Source organism: Engystomops pustulosus, chromosome 4 (genome assembly GCF_040894005.1).
Source record: "Engystomops pustulosus chromosome 4, aEngPut4.maternal, whole genome shotgun sequence".
NCBI classification, from domain to species: Eukaryota; Metazoa; Chordata; class Amphibia; order Anura; family Leptodactylidae; genus Engystomops; species Engystomops pustulosus.
This window is the reverse complement of record NC_092414.1, coordinates 185084502-185108470: the sequence shown is the minus strand read 5'-3', so window position 1 is coordinate 185108470 and position 23969 is coordinate 185084502. Positions and strand designations below refer to the sequence as shown.

Here is a 23969-nt window from a genome sequence, read left to right as displayed (position 1 = left end):
ATACGATTTGGGCTTCCTTAAGTGATAGAGGCATGAGTTCAGAGAGGTGATTCTCGATAGTTTTGGTCAGTAGAATACTTTTCTTTATGAGTGACTGGGAAAATCCCCTGTCTGTAGTAGCTGCTGGTAGCAAGCTTCCTGTTTGAGATATTCTGTCTCTATTTCCTTGCTTAGTTGGAAAGAGCAGAAAATAGAGATGGCACTACCTGTCTTTGGGTCGGGATAAAATTTATTCAGGACACAATCAAATGGAACAACGTGTGATGCGTTGTTCAGAAGATACCCGATAGTTTAGCTAGGGTAATACTATCCAAAAAGTCTTATCCAAAGTTAAATTTCTAGGGGGAATCTCCCCATCTATATTTCTGAGCATCAAAGTATGTAACAACTGATGTCCTCCCTTGGCTAGTCTGGTCAAATGTCTACTAGAGGAGTTTCCAAACCCAAAAAAGATGTGCTTCAAAAGCTTGTCTGTGGAAGTCTTCCCTCCTGTCCGATCAGAATTAAAAAGTAGATCTCTGCTATATGTCATTCAACAGGAAGCTTCGTTTACTTTCTGTGAATAAAAATTCTTGGTCCCTGGTCATGTGATGTCACACAGGTGCACGACTTGTTATGACACACAGCTCTGATAACCCTCTGTGACACCGACTCTCTGTGACAATGAGTCGCTTCTTACATCAAGAATGACACCAAAAAGGGTCAGGGCTGTGTCTCGGAAACTGTGTTTCACCAAAACCCAGGAGACAAACCCTGACGTATAGGTTTTGGAAATTGAACAATGTGGTTTTCTAGATACAGCCAGGCTGTGCTCTCCATGTGCTAGTTATACAGTGATAGACCTAAATATTACACTTAAAGGATTTGGCCACTTTAGGCACATTACAGCAAATAATTTGATATTGTTTGTGCAATGAAAATTTTCCAATATACTTTCTGTGACAATTCCTCATGGTCCTCTATCTCTCTGCTTGCTGTCATGCAAACTTTAACCGTTTACTGCCTGTAGATAAACACAGGTCCATGGTCATGTGATGTTTCTCTGGTGTACGGCTTGTTATCGTCACACATCTTTGATTACACAGTTTGTTATGATGAGCCGTGCGCCTGTGTGACATCACATGACCATGGACTGGTGTTTATGTACAGGAATTAAACGATGAAGCTTCCTGTTGCATGACAGCAAGCAGAGATCTAGAAAACTGTAATGAAAGTAAGAGAAAGTATATTAGAAAAATGCATAACTTTTTATTACACAAACAATATCAGTTATTTTCTAGAATGTGCTTAAAGTGGACAACCCCTTTAAATATCCACATCAACTTGTACATTCTCATTTGTACAAAACACTGGAGCCTAGTGTGTAACTGAGCGGATGCCAGGGGGTGTCAGCAATGGACCGGGGTTTTGGATAAAGGAAATGTATCCATGGTATAAGAGAGATGCACAATTTTATCTATATGACCTAAACGTTTCTATAAAAGTCATCTAACTAGACTCTGAGAAGCTCTTGTGATAGTATTTGATGTAAGTCATCCCCTCATGTCACAATAGAAATTAGATTCATGTCACGTGTAGCTAAGAGGAAATTTTCAAAATTCTACATTTACAAACTTTTGGACTTTCTGTTATTCTAACTCAACTCTTTTTTTATTTGTATAGGAGTTAGAGGATGACTTAAAATCTGAGCTCACAGGCCACTTTGAACAAGTGATAGTGGCCCTTCTCACCCCGTCCACCAAGTATGATGTGCAGGAACTGAAGAGAGCAATGAAGGTAACATATAACATAGGGGTACCCTGGGCATTGTCTTTACTGTATGAGACTCTGTATACCATATATACTTGAGTATAAGCCTAGTTTATACAGCACAAAAAAAACCCCCAAACTCGGCTTATACTGGAGTAAAAAAAAATATAGGTTTTACCAGGTTTTTGTGGTAAAATTAGGGGCCTCGGCTTATACTTGGGTCGGCTTATCCTCAAGTATATACGGTAGCTTCACATATTGGATATTCTACTCTCCATATAACATGCCACAGGTTCAGGATATTGCTAAAGAGTTATTAATAACACAATGGCAGCCATACATCAATTGTGGCAGTGGGTGCATTCTTCTGTCGCACCATTATTTTGCACATTGATGTAAGTTTGTGGCGCAAGGGATTAATGATTTTGAGCATGGCCGAAAATGATCTGAACTAACTCCATATTCATGAAGGTGAACTAGATGTCCTTGGACCAGATTTTTGCAGCTCCAAGTGTGGGCCAAAAATTGCTCCAAAAAACATGACGAAAAACTAGATGCGCAAGAAAAGTGTTGGATTCCCAAACGGTGCCCGATGCGTTTCGGAAAAGCATCAATGTTGTGGCGCTGACGCTTCATAAATATGGTGCAACAGGCGCAGCAAGGAAAAAAAAATGCCAGTTTTCCATCTGAAAGTCAATAATGTCTGCCCCCCAATGTTGTTTGTTATGCAGGGAGCAGGAACCGATGAAGGTTGTCTTATTGAAATCCTGGCTTCTCGTTCTGCAGAAGAGATCCGAAACATCAACGTTGTTTATAAGTCGGGTAAGGAAATAGGAAAATTATTGATCCCTATTTGTTATTGAAACGGGTGCACCAGTAGACATGGCCACACACCTTGTGCACCTAGAAGCTGATTTTTTTTTACTTATGAGTCATCTAGGGTTGGCTGAAACCAATAAAGTGCTTACATGTGCTGTAGCCCTACGCTTTCTGACTTTGCTTGAATGACATCTACTGCCAGGATGAAGGACTGTATGCAAATAAACCTGAGTGGCTCCAGGCTCCACTAACACCTATGGGGCCTGGAGCCCCTCACGCTCATTTGCATACAGTCCTTCATCCTGGTGGTAGATGTCCTTTGGTAAAGTTGACACTAATTAGTAACTTCACCAAAGAAAGTTTAAGACCCCAATAGGGTCGCCCATATTGTGCTTGCCCTGTGGGTCCTGTGACCCATCAGGAGCAGAACTCGGGGCGTCCCAAGTCATTAATACTTTAGGTGTATCAAGGGGGCTGTGTAGTCATTATGGTACGCACACCCTCTCCATGGTAAAAACTCCTGCGTCAGCGGTTTGAGTAATGTGGCAAGGACATCCAGTAGCACACAGGAATTGCTGCATGTCTTCTTATCCGCCAGGAAGGACATGGGACCTCACAGGATGTCCGAGTCCTGCTGCTGGCGGGTCACATGACCTGTGGTTCTCTTGAAATACAGGAAATCTGTTGAATTGGTTTAAGTTTCCTATTAATGACCAATCCCTCTAATAATAGAACTCGCCCATTTCACTAGAATGGTGATGAGCTGCACACAGCCAAATTGACAAATGAATGTGTCGTCACTGGTGTGAGGTATGGAAGTTCCCCTAAACCGGTGCACCGTGACCAAAAAGGGGCGTCAGACCCAGGCCGATCTCAAATTAATCACCGATCCTAATCTCAATCTTTGTTACCAAGTTTTCATAACTCTCCACCTTATCCTGCCATCCATTCCCTTATCTCTTACAGTCTACAGCAAGTCCCTGGAGGATGATATTTGTTCTGATACATCTTTCATGTTCCAGAGGGTTCTGGTATCACTATGCGGGGTAAGTCCTCATCATTTGCCTTTATAACCTTCTCAGGAATATAGTAATGAGCATAGGTATGATTTATCAGTATAGTGCATAGATAATTGTGAAATAAATGACGGCTTCTATGGCTTAGACTCCAGAGCAGTGATGCTTTGATAACTATCCATTTAACATCCCCCCCCCCCCCCCCCAGCCTAAAAGTGAACAATCTAAAAGATAAAATTGGGACCCAGAGAGTCCTAACTGCAATTTATTATAGGTAACATGCAAAGCATTAGGGTAATCAGAGAATTATCCCTCTTCTTTCCCACCCGGATGTGCTATGACACACAATAATACATATAATACATATAATACTGTAATTGGGTTGCTCCTTTATCCCTGGTTTATCCATGCAGTTACCGTAGCACATACCTACAGTACATAAGTAGATGACTATAAAGGTGCAGCTTCCAGTAATCAGATTAGCTCACAATGTAAAACAGTCTCTGGGAGCCGCACCATAAGCTTTTTTTGGGACCATCATCTCAAAAGTCTTTTAGCTGAAGTCAACTTTTGATATGTCACAGCTAAATATTTAAAAGGCTGCACTTCCATCCGTGTTGTTCTATTGACTTGGTGATAAATTTCCTAAAAACGCCACTGGAGCATAGATACATATTCTGTATTTAACGACCTCTACCAGCAGTTTTGGTAATAAAAAGCTGCAGATAGTGTTAGTTATTGAACATTGAGATCTGTGTAACTTTATGTACGTTGTTAGAAGCAGCACGGTTGTAAATATTGCATGTAATATACCATGATTGTAGCTGGACTTGAAGCACTCTAGTGCAGTGGTGTGTGAGATCTCCTGAGCCTAAACACAGGGATCTAAGAACATAGTATTGCAAGTAAACCCCCAGTGCTCCTGGTCCAGCTACAATCCTGGAGTATTAATGTATTGCTTTTGTGCTGTGTATGGGGTTACAGATCTCTGCAGCTTTGTATCGTCAAAACTGCGGGTGGATTCCTCTTAAAGAAAATCTACCAACATAATCCAAAATGATAAACCAGAGACACTTTCTCATAGATCCAGGCACAGTGACTGTGATAATCCTCTTATATTTGTTGTCTATGGCCTCCTTCCTTCTATATACAACTTTTAATGTTATGCTAATGAGCCTGAGGGCCTCAGGTGGGTGTTTCCAGAGTCCCTCAGTGATGTGCACCTGTTTTTGCGTTAATGTATGTGAACCCCTACAGATTGTACATCACCATGGAATTAATGGTGCCCTATAAATTAATAATAATGTCTTTTCACAGGCTGTTACAATGAGCAGAGGAGGTCTAATTCCTCCTGCATTTCCTGTTGTTGCTAGATTACACAGGCAGAGAGAGGGAGCAGGGGGAGGGGATACCTGTTCTGCTCATTGTAACATCCTGTGATGCTGCAGTACTGAGTGGCTCTGGAAACGAGCACCAGAGCCCTTCAGGTTCATTAGCATAATTTTTAAGATTTATTTTAGAAGGAAGGAGGCCATGGATAACAAATATAACAAGATTAGCAGAGTCACGGTGCCTGGATCTATGAGTAATGTCCCTGGTTTATCATGATGGATTGTGATGGTAGATTTCCTTTAAAGAGGACCTGTCCCCATAAAAAAAGGCACTGGGAGCTGCTTACTTAAGTAAGTAAACAGCTCTTAGTGCCTTTTTTATGGGGGACAGGTCCTCTTTAAGTCAATTATAAACTGTATGTAGAAAGCTCTTTTGTGCCACCTAGTGGTGGATGTCAACAGGGACAATTTACAGATACAATCTCTATTCCGATGATGTGGAGCATAATGACAAAAAAGCACTGACCAGAAGTGAAAAATGTTGAATTCAGTGTATATAATATATGTATTTTTTACAAATCATTAGTATATTTCGTCTTATTTCTTACAAACAATAGAATGGCTGTTTAAAAATTATGCTGGGTTTTTATGGCTTTAGTTTGGGGAAAAAAATAGACAAAATTAAGGCTCCATCCACTTGTCCGGGTAATGCGCCCATTTGCTAACCGCAAAAATGGCAGCTAGCTAATTTTTGAAAAATTTGGGTTTCAATGGTTGGGAAATAAAATAATCAGATAAAAGAATAAGATCCAATAATTAGAATGTATTAATGACCGTATTATTCTACAGGGTGGCCGAGACCAAAGTGATAAAGTTGATGAAGCGCTTGCCAAGCAGGATGCAAAGGTATGTATATATATATGTGTGTATGAACAATGTTCTAAGTGCAACTTCGAATTTCTGTTTTTGTTTCCTGTTCTCACAGGTGCGTGGAGCAACTCCCATGCATTGTCTATGGGAGCAGACAGAGATAGCCGAGCGCTGTGCTTGGCTATTTCCATCATTCCCAGCGGCAGAGCTCATTCTCATTTTACTGTAGGAACAGAGGTCCCATCCACATGATCAGTGGGGGTCCCAGAATTAGGGCCCTCGTTGCTTAGCTTTTTATCCTCTATCCACAGGATTATATACTTGGGACAACCCCTTTAAAGGAAACCTACTGCTACAGATCTACCTATTAAGGTAGATGTGGTGGTAGGTGCATCTAATGTATGTAAGGATAGCCCTTTTAAGGCTAATCCTTTACTCCCCTTGATCTTTTCTAAACATGCGCAGTAGCTCAGGCTTGGGAGCCGGGATCGCTCAGCCACTGGCCTTTGTTCTGCGCATGCACAGAACTCTTGCTTCGCGGACGAGCACTTACAGCTCCTTGTAGCTGCCGTGTAGCTTCAGCTCCGGCTACTCCACGCCCCAGTAGCCTCTTTAGAAAATTTGCATATTACCCTGATTGAAGATTAGAAAAGATCAAGGAGAGTAAAGTATTAGCCCTGAAACGTTAAATGCACCTACCACCGGATCTACCTTAATAGGTATATCCGTAGTGATAGGTTTCCTTTAACTACGACTCTCCATACTCTCCACTTTTGGTCAAGATGGTGAATACAAATACTGGTGGTCCCCCATTTACTGATGAGTTTGTGTAAATGTCCACCATGATAAAAGAATACCAGACATAAAATGACATGCCATCAGTTCTGAAAGGATTTGTCATTGAATCTTTATTATTTTTTTTATTTAAAATAAAAAAATAAAAAGAGGCAACATACGGTAAATAATCTTCATTAACTCCTCTTCTTTAATTAAACCAATTAACAAGTACTTGGTTTAATGTATTACATAGTAAAACCAGAATGTTATATAAGAATGTACCGTACAGTATATAATATTTAAGGACGCCCGACTTACAGACGACCCCTAGTTAAAGACGGACCCCTCTGCCCACTGTAACCTCTGGTGAAGTCTCTGGATGTTACTATAGTCCCAGGCTGTAATGATCAGCTGTAAGGTGTCTGTAATGAAGCTTTATTGATAACTCTTGGTCTAATGACAGCAAAAATTTTTGAAACTCCAATTGTCATTGGGGCAAAAAAAATTTTTTTAGTCTACAATTATACAGTTTCGACTTAGATACAAATTCAACTTAAGAACAAACCTATGGATCTTATACATGACCTGGAGACTGCCTGTAGTCGAATAATTTAATATTTAGAAAGAATTATTCTGAATGTGACCTCCACATTACCCACAATGCAGTACAGTGGAGCAGACAGCGCAGGCTGTGAGTGACATCAGACATCGGAAATGACAAGAAAACCTCCTAGGGCATCCATAAAACAAAGTGTCTAGAAAGTTACTCAACATTATAACTAGATGATATCTGGTTATAGACTGAAAAGTGTGTTTTAACAAGTCTAAAATAAGCGGCAGGTTTCACATGGATGATTCTGAGCCGTCTGTGGAAAATACGAGACGTTTGAAGTCTTTTTGAAAGCCGCAGGACTCTGCCTTTTGTTCTGCAACCAAAAAAAAAAAAGCTCAGTTTTTGACGTTTTTCTTGTTTCTGCTGCTATCTTCCCTTCATTGTTTTTCCTCTCTGCTTATTCGCCCGGTGACATCCCAGTACAGACACACGCTGAGGTTTCCTCATGGCAGAGAATTCCACGTCCTCCTCTATGAAGATGCTGCTCCGCTGTCGGCTCAATCTGTTCTTTGTACTTCTGCGTCTTTTAACACCTCAGCTGTAGTTTTCGCTGGGTTATGAATACCATTGTTTCCTCCCATAGTTATTGAAGTCTTTTCAGCATTTTCGTTTCCTTTCAGAAGAGGCTTCATGTTTTTTATAGGCTTTAGCAGCAGTTTGGAAATGTAATGGCGAATAATAACGTAAGCGTGTTATTGCCGCCATTAAATATTTATCGGTTTAATTTTTTCGTAATTTCTACTTGGGGAATATGTATAAATATAAAACCACGATACCCCACTGCTAAGATCGCCGGAGAATGAGACCTTACAGTAGGTGTTCTCTCTTTGTTTCTTTAGTTTTATTTTTAAATTTTAAATTTTTTTAAAAATAAAGTCATTTTTATTAAACTTTTTATACAAACAATATAAACATTCCTCCCACCAAAAACACAAATCCGAACACCCCCCCTTGATGTGCCATAAAACACCACGGCACACAAAGTACAATACGATTATCACAGAGAATGGTTAACAAAGTAGATCTCTAGCAGAGTGAAGAACTACACAATATAGGAAGGATGAGGTATGCTGTCCGAATCTACGTGTGTGTTTACATAAAGGATTTGATGGAACAGTGGTGCAGAAAGGCAACACCCACCCCAGGGGCACACACCTTCTCCAATTTTCCAATAACTTAACTCTTACTATAATCTAATAATAGTCTTCATTCTGGACACCTACTCTTCAATGGTAGGTGCAGAACGATGTAGCCAATGCAGGGGTATCAGCTTGCGAGTTTGGTACAGCATCCTCCCAATATTAGAAGCTACACTAGTTAGATCCTCCTCCCCAATGAGGCCCAAAACACATACAAATCGAGTCTTAAAGGGAACCTGTCACAAGGGACCTCATTTTCACGAAAGACAAAAAAAAAACATGTGACTTGTCTGAGCTGTAGGCTTCCTCCATCTTTGTGCTCTTGTACACCTCCTCCCTCCCCCACTGATGTCAGGCTGACCAGGCTGTGAGCACTGTGAAGGAGCAGGAGGGAGGAGCTTCACAGGAGCACAAAGGTGGGGGCTAAGCTCTGAGGAGTGAGTAACACAGACAAGGCACGTGTTGTTTTTTGAAATGCATCCAAACCAAAGTCTAGCCCCTGTGACTACCCCAGGATTTTGTCAGGGAGCAAGGTAAGTTATAGAACACAATTATATTGTAATGCAAGTGCTTAGAAAAGGCAGAGAAGCACTGCAGGTGTGATAGGCTTTTACAATCTGTATTTAGTGAAAAATGAGGTCCCTTGTGACAGGTTCCCTTTAAGTAGCTTGAGTACCAGATCCCCCTCAACCATCTTATTGAGTCCTCACTCGCTTTAACATGATAAATAGAGCACAGATAGGCCCGATTCCTGTGATCAGTTTGTGATCACCGGTGTGACGAGTGCCTTGTCACGGACTGATCACTATGCTGGGGATTGATCTCTGTGCATCATATTGATATAGGAGTCCTTCCTTCCCCCGATATATAGCAGACCCATCAGCCAGCATAGTCGTCAGTCCATGGCACGACACTCGTCACCGCCATGATCACGGACTTATTACATAATAATGTGAAACAGGCCTTGATTAATATAGTAAAAGAAAGTGCTTCGTGTGTATGTTGTGACTTATCCGTTAATATCACTTAGCTAGGTAGATGCTCACCTATTCAGGTTGTGCAGTCTGACACAACACTTGTAGTATAAGGTGCGCAGCCAGGCGGGGACTGCTCCTTCCAATGGTGGATGGGAATGATATAAAATGGGCCTATCCGTGGCTGCAGAATCCGGTTGCAGATCCCCGTGTATGTGGGTTGTGCTGCAGGACCACTCAATGTCGCTTTTATAAACGGACATTTAATTTTATAAAAAATCGTGCCTTACATGGCGATATATATAAAATAATAAATATAAAATAGCAAAACGTGTTTCGATTCCGTAACTGACTCTTCCTCAGTTGCTGTATGTTCAGACTATGTTGCTAGTTCAGCCCGGCTTACAGGTAGGTACAGGCAGTCCCCGGGTAACATACAAGATAGGGTCTGTAGGTTTGTTCTTAAGTTGAATTTGTATGTAAGTCGGAACTGTATATTTATCATTGTAATCCCAGCCAGAACTTTTTTGGTCTCTGTGACAATTGGATTTTAAAAATGTTGGGTTGTCATAAGAATCAGGATTAACACTAAAGTTTCATTACAGACACCTGTGATAACTGTTACAGCTGATTATTGTAGCCTAGGACTAAAGTACAATAAATTACCAACACCCAGAGGTCCGTTTGTAACTAGGGGTCGTATGCAAGTCAGGTGTTCTTAAGTAGGGGACCGCCTGTATTATCTATTGTGGTCCTGCCAGGCTCCCGGCTTCCTCTCCGCTGAACAGCTACAATTCGTACGACTCACAAAGATAGCAATGTTATTTGTATTTATTTTCGTGATGGAGAGGCTTTAACAATAATCTCTGGTTGCCTTGTTTCAGGAATTGTATGAAGCTGGAGAGAAGAAGTGGGGAACAGATGAAGTCAAGTTTTTGACTATTCTTTGCACTAGAAACAGGAAACATTTACTAAAAGGTAAAACCTAACATGGTTTATTTGTGTCCTTATAGCAACCTCTATCCGAAAATGTAAAAGATTTTTTATCATAGAGAGGCCTTTATCATTTTGTTGGTGCTGCACCCGTGATCAGTTTGGTGTAAGCTTCTAACTTAGTCTACCCACTCATAAGATATGGCCCTGGATGTTAAGATGTCAATTAGATATCACTAGTCAAGGGGGCGGTAACCTTTTATTTTCGTTGGTGGTGCGCTAATTCACGTATAAACTCCCATGGGCCATAACTAAAGATTTATTATTATTTCTTACATGGGTGAACAAATTAAAATAAACCGTATTTACTCGTCTATAAGTCAAGTTTTACATAAAAATGTGCTGAAAAAAAAATTAAAAAGGGGCTGTCGGGCGGTATACTGGGGGGGCAGGGGCTGTCGGGCGCTATACTGGGGGGGGCAGGGGCTGTCGGGCGCTATACTGGGGGGGGCAGGGGCTGTCGGGCGCTATACTGGGGGGGCAGGGGCTGGCTGGCTATATACTGGGGGGGGACATGGGCTGGCTGGCTATATACTGGGAGAAGCAGGATCTGGCTGCAGGAACTGTCGGGCTGTATACGGGGGGCAGGTGCTGTCGGGCTGTATACTGGGGGGCAGGGGCTGTCGGGCTGTATACTGGGGGGCAGGGGCTGTCGCGCTGTGTACTGGGGGGCAGGGGCTGTCGGGCTGTGTACTGGGGGGCAGGGGCTGTCGGGCTGTGTACTGGGGGGCAGGGGCTGTCGGGCTGTGTACTGGGGGGCAGGGGCTGTCGGGCTGTATACTGGGGGGCAGGGGCTGTCGGGCTGTATACTGGGGGCAGGGGCTGTCGGGCTATATACTGGGGAAGGCAGGGGCTGGCCGCAGGAACTGTCGGGCTGTATACAGGGGGGCAGGGGCTGTCGGGCTGTATAATGGGGGGCTGGGGCTGTCGGGCTGTATAATGGGGGGCTGGGGCTGTCAGGCTGTATAATGGGGGGCTGGGGCTGTCGGGCTGTATACTGGGGGGCAGGGGCTGGCCGGCTATATACTGGTGCGCAGGGGGCTGAATAGCTATATGCTGGGTGTAACAAATGCATTTGGCACCCTAGGCTTATACTCCAGTCAATAGGTTTTACCAGTTTTTTTGTGTTAAAATTAGGTACCTCAGGTTATACTCGGGTCGGCTTATACTCTAGTATATATACGGTAAACATATATATTCAATTTCCATCCAATGCAATGTGCCTCTATGCAGAGGTGGGTAGGAGGCCGTGAGTCACAGCAGCTAGGTCTCCAGCCACCAGTGCAGCATATTCACAGGCAGACTGTGGAGAGGAAAGCTGTTAGAAGATGAAGATTAAATGTCATGACCAGAAGCTGTGTGATTCTTTATGTACATCTACTAATGATTTCCTCTCAGGCTCTTAAAAGGTGAGATGCACTTTAACTGTTGCTCTGTTCTGTCTCCAGTGTTTGAGGAATATAAGAAGATTGCAAAGAAAGACATTGAGGCCAGCATCAAGTCTGAGACGTCTCGAGACTTTGAAGCTGCTCTCCTGGCTATCGGTACAGTGCAGTATTGATCTCTTATACCCAGAATAAAAACTGTGATAAAATATTTAGAGTATATGTAAGGTGATTGTTTGAAAGGGTTATTCCCACAAAGACAAGATTCTTAAATATACGCAGGATAACAAAATAACACATTATCTTATCCACTGTTATTGACAAAAATATAGAATTTCACAGATATAATTCCAACATGTTTCTATCAGTCCTGGTGTTTATAACTTTGGTTGTCCCTGGATCTGAGTGTAAAACTGACTATGGTTGGATTGTTCTCATGAATAGCTTCTCTTGTCCGCACACTGCAGGGCCTTCTGCTCTCCCTCCGGCATTACAAGATCAGCTCAGACACAGGCACTTCCTGCTGGCAAGCAGCGTGCAGAGACTTACTCTATTAGCTACAGACCGGATAAACAGAGCTTTATTGATTAGGTGATTTAGCAGAGCTGAAAGTGTCATTGTGTTTTATATCCATCTCATTAATCTCTGATCTGTCTCATCTCTTTTTCTATGTGTCAGATACTAGTACAATGTTCAGAAGGTAAATAAAAGTGCAGATAAAGCCTGTACCCTGATAATATAAGCACGTTGTCGTCACACAGCATCTCCTAGCACAGAGGGATCATGAAGTGTCTGGTTAGAGAGTCCCCGCCCACACTCTGCTTCTTGCACTGACCTGCGTAGGAAGTAACAGGACCAAAAATAGCCATAAAACTGACTAAAATTGCAAAGTAAAAGGGTTAACCATCTCTAACTGCAGGGGGGGGGGCTGGGGGATTGCCTGACTGCAGGGGGCGGGGGCTGGGGGATTGCCTGACTGCAGGGGGTGGGGCTGGGGGATTGCCTGACTGCAGGGGGTGGGGCTGGGGGATTGCCTGACTGCAGGGGGTGGGGCTGGGGGATTGCCTGACTGCATGGGGGGGTGCTGGGGGATTGCCTGACTGCAGGGGGGGGGTGCTGGGGGATTGCCTGACTGAAGAGGGGGGGGGGTGCTGGGGGATTGCCTGACTGCAGAGGGGGGGGGGGGGCTGGGGGATTGCCTGACTGCAGAGGGGGGGGGGGGGGCTGGGGGATTGCCTGACTGCAGAGGGGGGGGGGGGGGGGGGCTGGGGGATTGCCTGACTGCAGAGGGGGGGGGGGGGGCTGGGGGATTGCCTGACTGCGCTGAATTTTCATTCATTCTGCAACCCAGACATATGCTAAACCCCCCTCCAGGAAACATATTACAGAAGAAGGTACGGTTAGTGGCTTGAGGGGTTAGTGTGATCAAATTGATGTAAACTCAACGGGTCTCATTTACCAATTCGCGTTTCCTGACGTGTTACCCGAATATTTCCGATTTGCGCCGATTTTTCCCTGTTTTGCCCCGGGTTTTTGGCTCACGCAAATGGATTGTGGTGCATCGGCGACGGAAATCGGGGGCGTGGCCGAACGATAACCCAATGGATTCGGAGAAACCGCCGCATTTAAAAAAAAAAAAAAAAAAAGTGTCGCGGGACACGCGCTTACCTTCACCAGGTATAGGATGGTGCATTCCGGCGGACCTCGGGGAACTTCAGCGCAGCAGCGACACCCGGTGGACGTCGGAGGAACTGCCTTAGTGACTCGTCGGAAGACCCGAATCCACCGCACAGAACGCGCCGCTGGATCGCGAATGGACCGGGTAAGTAAATCTGCCCCATTGTATTTGAACAAAGCCTCTACCTACAGAAGTGACACGGTTGCTTGGATAACCTGCTTCTTTACATGGACCTAGGATATTAATTTCTAACAGATGCTTTGTTATTTTGCAGTAAAATGCGCCAGGAGCATCCCCGCTTACTTTGCGGAGAGATTATATAAATCCATGAAGGTGAGTTGTTCACAGCTAAATTAAAGCTTTTATTGCATTTAAAAAATCGATACACAAGATCAATGATAATTTCTCTATGGATCATAAGAAGTAAAATCTTTACATATAACACCAGACAGAACCACTAATAACCATATACCAGCTCTTCTGAGAAATCTTCTTCCCTGTATTAGATAGAGGTGAGGTTTTGTGCGGCAGCCAGACCAGGACACGTTTGTTATGGATAAAGATGGCTGTCACCTTACATCTAACCAATGCAAATGCAGAGCAATGTCCAAGTCACACAACACAATGGTTGCAAAAATTCTTAGGTTTTGGATTTTTAAAAAACTTTAAAATGAATCTACCATCATAATCCATCATGATAAACCAGGGACAGTTACTCCTAGATCCAGACACTGTGACTGTGGTAATCTTCTTATGTGTTATCCGTGGCCTCCTTCCTTCTAAAATCAACTTTTAAAATCGGGGCTCTGTGGCTGGGGGCAGTACCAGAGGTCTCTGTGCTCTCTCTCTCTCCTCCCCCCTCCTTTAGCCAGCTGTAATCTCACACAGTGGGAGGGGAAATGCTCCTGCACAGTGTAACAGCCTGTGAAGCTACCTACATCACGGTTGCTGGTAAATACCCTCAGAGCCCTTCTGGATGATAAGCATAATTTTAAAAGTTGATTTTTAGAAGGAACGAGGCAAAGGATAAGAAGATTATCGTGCTTGGTGTTTGTAGGTAGATTTTCTTCTAAAATTCTCAATTGCCCATATGCCCTATATCCTATGAAAGGAACTGAATACTACATTTATTAAGGGATATTAATGTCTTCTCTATAAATCCTATAGGCTCTCCTATGTAGGAGTAATGGTAGTATTGCCAGAAGTAACATTATCATTTGAAGTTTGAGCTCTTGTTTAGTTGCTTATCAGTAGTAGCCTCAGTGGGCCCCTTTGCAGTGAACTCACGTGGCAGCATTAAAAATTCTGAAACTCTAAAATATTCCCTAGTTTATCAAATACCCCCTTATAGTTATGGATTCATTAGATATACCCCCCTCACCCCCATGGACTCCTTATGTACAGCCTAATGTGGGCCCCCGAGCAGCTCTGGGCCCTGGAACTTGCCTGGATTCACTCAATGCTGGCACAGGTTGCTGCTTATGGTTTATATGTATATAGTATAGAGGCCATTCTGTGAGCAGAGTTAAGGCTCCTGTAATATAATGGCAGCACTGGATCACCATCTAATGTAGGTTATGTGTTTGATATGTTTTTTCATTGCACACTTTTGAAGCTGTTATTCCAATGATGGGAGTCTCCACAATCGGTTCCTATCTGCAATGAGCTTGACTTGGGAGCAATATAAATACACTTTTGAAGGGAGTCTTCCATCTATCCAAGCTTTATTATCTGTGGGAAGCAGGTTGTAGGGAAACTTTATGATTTCTGTCAATTGTGTAATATCTTACAGACCTCCACTTTCATCCATATGGTAATGAGGCAGTTGGTGCACCCAGGGTGTGTCCTTAACCCCCGGAGTACTGCTACTCCTGGCTGGACCCCTGCTACTCCTGCCTGGACCACTACTTCCTTCCTCACATAAGTGGGAGAAGATGGAAGTAGTTTAGGCTGAAATATTATATTATTTTTATTATTATAACAACAACAACGCTCCAAGATATCTTGGAATATCTTGGACATTGCATACCGTATATGAGGCAGTGTATAAGCCGAATATTATAAGCCCACATTAGGTTGTACATAAGGAATCCATGGAGATGAGGGGGCTCTTTCTAATAAATCCATAGGGTGTGAGGGGGGGGGGTGGCTTGTATATAATACCCATGAGGGGGGCTGTATATAGTGTATATACTCGTGTATAAGCCGAGTTTTTCAGAACAAAAAACGTGCTGAAAAGCCTCACCTTGGCTTATACACGAGTCAATTAAAAAAATAAACTTATATTCTGTCTTCCCCCGGCTCCTCTTCTTTCTTCTGTACAGCAGACAGGGACGCGGCCATGTTATCTCCTGGCCGGCCCATACTATGATGTGGCCGCTGCTGACGTCATAGTATGCGCTAGCCGGGAGATAACATGGCCGCGTCCCTGCCGGCTGTACAGAAGACCGAAGAAAGACTGGGAACCGCGGGGAAGACAGAAGAGGAGCCGTGCTGAGCATCCGGGCCGCCCGAGGGTGAGTATATAAGTGCTGTGTGGGCTGGCTGTATACTACAGGGAGCTGGCTGTATACTACAGGGGGCTAGCTGGGCTGGCTGTATACTACAGGGGGCTAGCTGGGCTGGCTGTATACTACAGGGGGCTAGCTGGGCAGGCTGTATACTACAGGGGGCTAGCTGGGCAGGCTGTTTACTACAAGGGGCAGGCTGGGCCGGCTATATACTACAGGGGGCAGGCTGGGCCGGCTGTATACTACAGGGGGCAAGCTGGCCCGGCTGTATACTACAGGGGGCAAGCTGGGCCGGCTGTATACTACAGGGGGCAGGCTGGGCCGGCTGTATACTACAGGGGGCAGGCTGGGCCGGCTGTATACTACAGTGGGCAGGCTGGGCCGGCTGTCTACTGCAGGGGGCAGGCTGGGCCGGCTGTCTACTGCAGGGGGCAGGCTGGGCCGGCTGTCTACTGCAGGGGGCAGGCTGGGCCGGCTGTCTACTGCAGGGGGCAGGCTGGGCCGGCTGTCTACTGCAGGGGGCAGGCTGGGCCGGCTGTCTACTGCAGGGGGCAGGCTGGGCCGGCTGTCTACTGCAGGGGGCAGGCTGGGCCGGCTGTCTACTGCAGGGGGCAGGCTGGGCCGGCTGTCTACTGCAGGGGGCAGGCTGGGCCGGCTGTCTACTGCAGGGGGCAGGCTGGGCCGGCTGTCTACTGCAGGGGGCAGGCTGGGCCGGCTGTCTACTGCAGGGGGCAGGCTGGGCCGGCTGTCTACTGCAGGGGGCAGGCTGGGCCGGCTGTCTACTGCAGGGGGCAGGCTGGGCCGGCTGTCTACTGCAGGGGGCAGGCTGGGCCGGCTGTCTACTGCAGGGGGCAGGCTGGGCCGGCTGTCTACTGCAGGGGGCAGGCTGGCTATATACTGGGGGGGGGGGTTGTGGCCAATGTATTTCCCACCCTCGGCTTATACTCAAGTCAATAGGTTTTCCCAGTTTTTGGTAATTGACAGAAATAGGTCTGATGTAAATCATAGGGAATTTTTCTACAATATGTTGTCAGCAGGTTTGGAGCAAGGCGAAGGTGGTAGATGACCTTAAAAGAGTTCCACGGCTTTGTTTCCATTGATGGTTAAATCCAGACTACGTTATTTCTGTTACTCCAGATGCTTTGGAAGTTACGGAAAGGGCGTAGCTCAGGACCCTGCTGCTTTGGCTGTTGTCGGTAGAAAAATGTACATTTATGACCTATACTGCGGATAACCCCTTTAATAAATGTGAATAAGTCTGTAACCTCGCTCTGAGATGTAAAATGCTAATTTGTTCATGACATTCTTTGTGGCTTTGCATATTAATGAGGGTTCTCTAATTAAGATCTAGATGAAACGAGTGTGTTGATGCGTGCTGCAAAGGTTAAGATATAATTGATGGAATATAACGGATAAAAATACATGATCCCCTTTTCGGTCATTGTGTAGTCACTTTGCCGGCTTCTCCCAGGAGGGTTGCACTGTCTGGCACTGTCTCTTGGTAATTCTGGGTGTTTTTCTCACACGCTGAAGGATTTGCTCTTTAAAGCTCCAGTGAAGCTGAGCCACATGTGACAAATGTGCGGAGCAGCAGCGGCTCTGCTTGGCATTCATTACGGCTCCTGTCTGCTCGGAGCAGAGGAGAGCGAGCAAGATACACGAATAATGGATCCGCAAAATTAGTCAGTGCGGATACTAAATGATGACAGGCCATTCAGACAAATTTTGGATGGAGGATTTTTGGTTTTTATTCATTTCTTTCACTTAGCTGGAAATAGAAGTGATTTGAATTGAATACTTAGCCAGGATATGCAGCTTGATTTATTAGTGTATTACTTTCCCCTAAGTGTAGGACTGATATTTATAACTGCTGTGAAATGATAGGGGACAAACTCACTCTCTCTCCCCCCCCCCCCCCCCACACACTCACTCTCTCTCCCCCCCCACACACACTCACTCACTCTCCCCCCCCCCTCTTCACTCACTCTCTCTCCCCCCCCCCACACACACACACACTCACTCTCTCTCCCCCCCCCTTCACTCACTCTCCCCCCCCCCCCCCTTCACTCACTCTCTCTCCCCACCCCTTCACTCACTCTCTCTCCCCACCCCTTCACTCACTCTCTCTCCCCACCCCTTCACTCACTCTCTCTCCCCACCCCTTCACTCACTCTCTCTCCCCACCCCTTCACTCACTCTCTCTCCCCACCCCTTCACTCACTCTCTCTCCCCACCCCTTCACTCACTCTCTCTCCCCACCCCTTCACTCACTCTCTCTCCCCACCCCTTCACTCACTCTCTCTCCCCACCCCTTCACTCACTCTCTTCCCCCCTCACTCACCCCCCCCCCTCACTCAGCTTGCTGTAATCTCACACAGTGGGAGGGGGAAAGGCTCCTGCCCAGTGTAACAGCCTGTGAAGCTACCTAGGACCCCCAGCTACTAAAGGGCCAGCACTAGCAGAAGCAAAACGAAATTTACTATTAACCCAAATACAAGATTCTGATACAGTAACTTGGGCTTCTCATCAAGTATGTGTTCACATCACAGGGTCTGGGCACCGATGACAATACGCTGATTAGAGTGATGGTGTCTCGCTGTGAAATCGACATGTTGGAGATCCGCTCAGAGTTTAAGAAGGCGTATGGAAAATCTCTGCACTCTTTTATCAAGGTAAGGTTCACTACCACACGAAGAATCAACACATTGGGGGTCATTTACTAAGGGCCCGATTCGCGTTTTCCCGACGTGTTACCCGAATATTTCCGATTTGCGCCGCTTGTACATGAATTGCCCCGGGTTTTTGGCGCACGCGATCGGATTGTGGCGCATCGGGGCCGGCATGCGCGCGACAGAAATCGGGGGGGCGTGGCCGAACGAAAACCCGACGTATTCGGAAAAACCGCCGCATTTAAATGCCGAAAATGTGTCGCTTGGGGAGCGCTCACCTTCACCTTCTATGGGATGGTGCATTCCGGGGCGTTAAGATTATTTTCGGCGCTGCAGCGCCACCTGGTGGACGGCGGAGGAACTACCATCTTAAATCCCAGCCGGACCCGAATCCTGTGCAGAGAACGCGCCGCTGGATCGCGAATGGGCCGGGTAAGTAAATGTGCCCCATTATCTGAGAACAGATCTTATAGACTTAAAGGGGACTACTGTATCAGATGTAGTGTCAGAGGGGAGGGGCTGTAGAGCTGCTGATGCAGGGAGCACTTCAGGCCAAAAGAAACGCCCTTAAAGCCCTTGCATTTTTGTTATCCCCTATTTAAAAAATATAATAATCTGATCTGTGAGGGTTCAATGCTGGGACCCCCATCGATCACTACAATGGGGGTCTAGTTCTCACTCATTGAATTATGCAGCAGGTCGAGCGCTATTCCATACTATGGAGGCATCGGAAATTTCTGAGCAAAGCGTTCGCCTATCTCCAGCACTCAAATTCACTGACTGTGATTGGCAATTTATAGCAGTCCCGTAGTGCTGGACCTGTCGCTTCATTCAGTTAGTGACCCTCATTGTAGTGATAGGTGGTGGTCCCAGCATTTGGACCACCAGCTATCAGATTGTTCTCCTCTATACCAGGTACAACCCCTTTAATTCTCTGCAGTCTAAATCCCACCATTGGCTATGTGAATGAGGCCTTCGTGTCCTGTATATCACTTCTCTATCCGCTGATGGTAGCTTAGCTTTGGGTAGTGTAAGCTACATAAGAAAAATCTTGGATGTTTGGGAGATGATCACTATAAGTCTTTGGCAGAAGGTTTGGTTGGAAGATGAAATGAACGAGATGAGAATTTCCTTAGAGTGGTTGCTCTATTTATGTGATTATGTATAGGTCAAAATGTTCTGACATTTCCCTTTGCTTTCCAGGGAGACTGTTCTGGAGATTACAGGAAGGTTCTTCTAAAACTGTGTGGAGGAGAAGACTGAATACATCTATGACTAAAAGGACTAAGATCTCCTTATGTCATCCCATATGCTTATCAATCTTGTATTGCCAGCAGTAAATAAAAACTTAATATTTTTTATGATGATATTTACCTACACAGTTTAATTAAAGGGGTATTCTGGGAATATTAACGCCTACTACAAATACCCATAATGCTATAAATAAATGAATACAGCAAATCTCAATGTCATTAATCAAACATTGAAGCTTAATGCTCTGGTTATGCCCTTCCAGAGCCCTTCTGGCTCATTAGCATAATGTTAAAAGTTGATTTTAGAAGGAATGAGGCCATGGATCATAAATATATATGAAGATTACTACAGTACACAGTGTCTGGAGCTATGAGTAAGTGTCCCTGGTTTATAATGATGGGTTTTGATGGTAGATTTCCTTTAAAGGAAACCTACCACTTGTAGTGGCAGGTTTCCGATGGCAATACCGGGCACCAGCTCAGGGTGAGCTGGTGCCGGAGCTTATTTTAGTTAGTGTTTTAAACCGCGGTATCGCGGTTTAAAACACTTTTTAAACTTTATAGCCGGCGCAGGCAGGTACGCGCTCGGCGCTTACCGTGCGCGCGGCTACATAGGAAGTGAATGAGAGCCGCGCGCATGGTAAGCGCCGAGCGCGTACCTACCTGCGCCCGCTATAAAGTTTAAAAAGTGTTTTAAACCGCGATACCACGGTTTAAAACACTAACTAAAATAAGCTCCGGCACCAGCTCACCCTGAGCTGGTGCTCGGTATTGCCATCGGAAACCTGCCACTTCAAGTGGTAGGTTTCCTTTAAGTACCAGGGACAGTGGTAAAGGCAGAATCTAGATGCAAGACCAGATTCGGGATCTAAGATAAAAAAATTAAGTTTTACAAAATGTACCTTGATCTGATCTCCTGTGTGGAGGCAACTGCTCAATGATGCCACACCAAGCCACACTAGGTCACAACATGGGATGTGGCCCTATGCCCTGCCCAATATAAGCAAAAAAAATGGGCCTTTAATAGGGAATATAGACGTCACAGAAGAGATCTCTGATCCCATATAACAGTGATGGCGAACCTTTTAGAGACAGAGTGCCCAAACTGCAACCAAAATCCACTTATTTACCGTGAAGTGCCAACGTGGTAGTGACTTATTGCTACCTGTTCTTTGACATCTTTCAATTGTATTGGCTGCCTGAGGCCACCAATACAGTGGAAAGAAGAAGGGCAAATTCAGATTATCATTGCATCTTCTATCCAGGGTCTCTCTGTACAGAAAGAACGGTGGGTCCAGAATGAGGACCTCCAAAGATAATGCAGTTCTTTCAACACCTTCTCACTTTTCAAACGGTCAATGAAGTGTCACTGTAAAATAGTTCTGAAAGCAGCATCTAAGTTGCCCGGGACTGCAGGAAGATATGATGGATTTGGTCCTGTTTGGTGAACTGGGGCCTGAGTGTCCACAGAAAGGGCTCTGAGTGCCACCACTGGCACCTGTGCCATAGGTTCGCCACCACTGCCATATAACATAGGGTTGGGTTTCTCCTACAGAGAATAGTGCATGAATGATAGCTGCTCCCTGGGATTTGGAGAAGTTGGACCTGCAGCAAAGACCTGGCTTTGGTTTAGCAATGTGCTGTCTGGTGCCATTGCTTCCTCAAATGTCCTCCTTATATTCACATATTCTTGACAATGGTCCTTGGATGTGTGTTTATTCTGAGCCACCAATAATCCATATCCTACTTTTGGTCTATGGTGCCTGGAAATCCACAAAATATTGCATGGAACTTCCATTCATTTGGGCTCATGTGTGATAGTTTTTCGGCTGCCACTTCTTCAAGTTTTCTGATGTTGGCCGTCTTAATCATTGCAATATATCTTAAGTTTTTTCCCGTTATGATACATGTGATGAGTTCCCTGCTTAGTTTCACTTTAGTGACTTTTTTTTTTTTGGTGTGCAACTTTTTAGTCCCAAATAGTAGCTGCAATAGTAAGTCTGGGTCTAGCTTGATCTATTTTGGAACATCTTGGGTGCAAGAATTAGACAATTTCAGAGACCAAAAGTCCCAAAAGTTGAACAAACATCTGGGCTACAAAGTAAAATACGCCCTGCATTACATCCTGGAGACAAACTGGGGAAAAAAAATACAATCTGAGTGATAATTCATCAATAATTTGTTACAAATGATAGAGAGGTGGATACATGATATGGACTCTTATTCATAAAGTAGTCGCCAAATCTGTACATTTCTATCTAATCTTGGTGTAAACTTTGTTTACAGCCACTATAGGATTTACTTCTTAGCAGCTTGTAGGCACAAAATGCCCTGCAGTAATATTCTGAGCCGGCAATGTAAAAGTTCCAGAGCCGACTCTCCATGGAAACGCAAACTTTTACCAGAATCTCCGAAGTGCAGCTAAAGAAAACCCTTGTCTATCGGTGCACACAGCACAGAGCGATGTACCTCGTGCCTTCCACTGCATGAGTTATAATCTATGCATGAGGCCAGACGTTTGCATTGTGGTTTAAAATACATTGCAAAAACATCAGGAAAAACGCCATGTGAAAACGTTTTATAAAAACGCCTGCATTTTGTGAATAGGAACATGTGTTTTGGGTTTTCAGATAGTGATGCGGAAGGTACATCACATGCTCCTGTTAAAAAAAAAAAGTTTTTTGCTTCCGCATCTTTAATTTGTTTCAAAATGTCTTGTAATCACTTTGTGTGAACCTCCGGATAGCGGATAACAGGCTGATTGCTGAGGGTCTGATTCCTGGGACCCCAACTTGAACTGACCCCCAGCCACCTGGAGAATGGGGGAGAGGCAGGAGGAGCAAGTGTCCTGCCACTCCATTATATAATATGGGAGTGTTGGAGGTAGAGTTCTCTGCTATGTCCTGCACTCCCATAGACAGTGGATAGAAGTGCCTGAGATACATGAGCGCTGTGCTAAGCAATTTCTAACACTCCCATACTTGAGCGCAGAAAACCCATTCCTGAAAGTGGGACCCTCGTTCTTTCAATTATTGGGGTCCAGAACGCTTGCAATGAGGAACGAGCACCACATGTTTTGCATTGTTTTTATTCATTGTTTACTCGTTCCTTATCACATGCTTTCAGTTTTGTTTGTGTAATTCATTACAGCCAACACACATCCCTTTTTTCTTGGTTTGCATTTAATGCTTTCAGTGTAAACACATATGCAACACGGAGAAATTCCTGCTGACTGTGCTTGAATTGTGTTTCAATATAATTCAGGCTCTGCCTGGGGCTGCATTCACACATTAATTATGCATTGCCTTAACGGGAACCCGTCAACACATTTTTATATACACAGCTAGTGACAGGTTCCTATAAATCCTGACACCCTTGTTTTGGCTAAAAATTGGTTACACTACTGTTTATCTTATATTGCCTGGTATCAGAGGGGGTGTCCTGTTCAGCCGGCCCCTCCTATCTACTCCTCTCCTCCCTTATGCCTCCTTACTGGTCACATATGACCTGAGTGACACCATCTCAGGTCCTTAAGCCTCTTAACAATAGCAAACTGTACCCCATGTATGTATCTAACCACATGAAGTCACAGTAGCTTCCATGGAAGTGATTTTTAGGAGACACAGAACAGTCAGTGGGAATAATGGGGCGTGGTGTGCTGGCAGCCTGGGAGAGGAGAAGAGTCACAAACACCAGACAAGAGTCAGAAAAGATTATTTGGGTATCAGAAAAATGGCTGTAATTAAGATACAACACAATGTAAATGCCACATGTGAACGCAGTCTCAATGCAATACAAACTGAATATAAGGATGCACTCACCGATTCTGACAATTAACTCAAGGTCCTCAGCATTCAGATGGCTGCGGACGTGCGCCAACTCTAACACGTAAACGGCTTTGGTAGTTTAAATGTCATTGCCAACTTTTCAAACCAGAAACGCCCGCATATGATGCCAGCACAGATCGTGAGTGTTAAAGGTTGCTACCGAACCTGCCATGACTAAGAACGGGCTCACCGTTTGAAACGCGTTGGCCTTTAAACACTTTGGGATTTTAAATATCATGCCTTAAATAAAGTTTGGAATATCTTGGACGAAGCTGGATATGGAATCTTTTTTCCTCACTTGCTAAATTGATGCGGCCCGTGCAGTAGGGCAGTCCGTGCCTCGTTGGATTTCCTGAAATGGTTTGA

At 44.7% G+C, this 23969-nt stretch overlaps 1 protein-coding gene across 1 annotated transcript in view; it reads left to right on the top strand.

Annotated features, from left to right (window-relative positions):
• Positions 1–19892, top strand: part of ANXA4 (annexin A4) — a 40349-nt gene extending 20457 nt beyond the window's left edge. Inside the window, exons 5-13 of the mRNA XM_072148859.1 lie at positions 1663–1776; positions 2481–2571; positions 3535–3614; positions 5765–5821; positions 10173–10266; positions 11730–11825; positions 13619–13677; positions 18404–18526; positions 19727–19892. Of these exons, the coding sequence (XP_072004960.1) occupies positions 1663–1776; positions 2481–2571; positions 3535–3614; positions 5765–5821; positions 10173–10266; positions 11730–11825; positions 13619–13677; positions 18404–18526; positions 19727–19786 (774 nt within the window). The 3' untranslated portion in view covers positions 19787–19892. The remainder of the gene's footprint in view (positions 1–1662; positions 1777–2480; positions 2572–3534; positions 3615–5764; positions 5822–10172; positions 10267–11729; positions 11826–13618; positions 13678–18403; positions 18527–19726) is intronic.
• The last annotated feature ends 4077 nt before the right edge of the window (positions 19893–23969 follow it).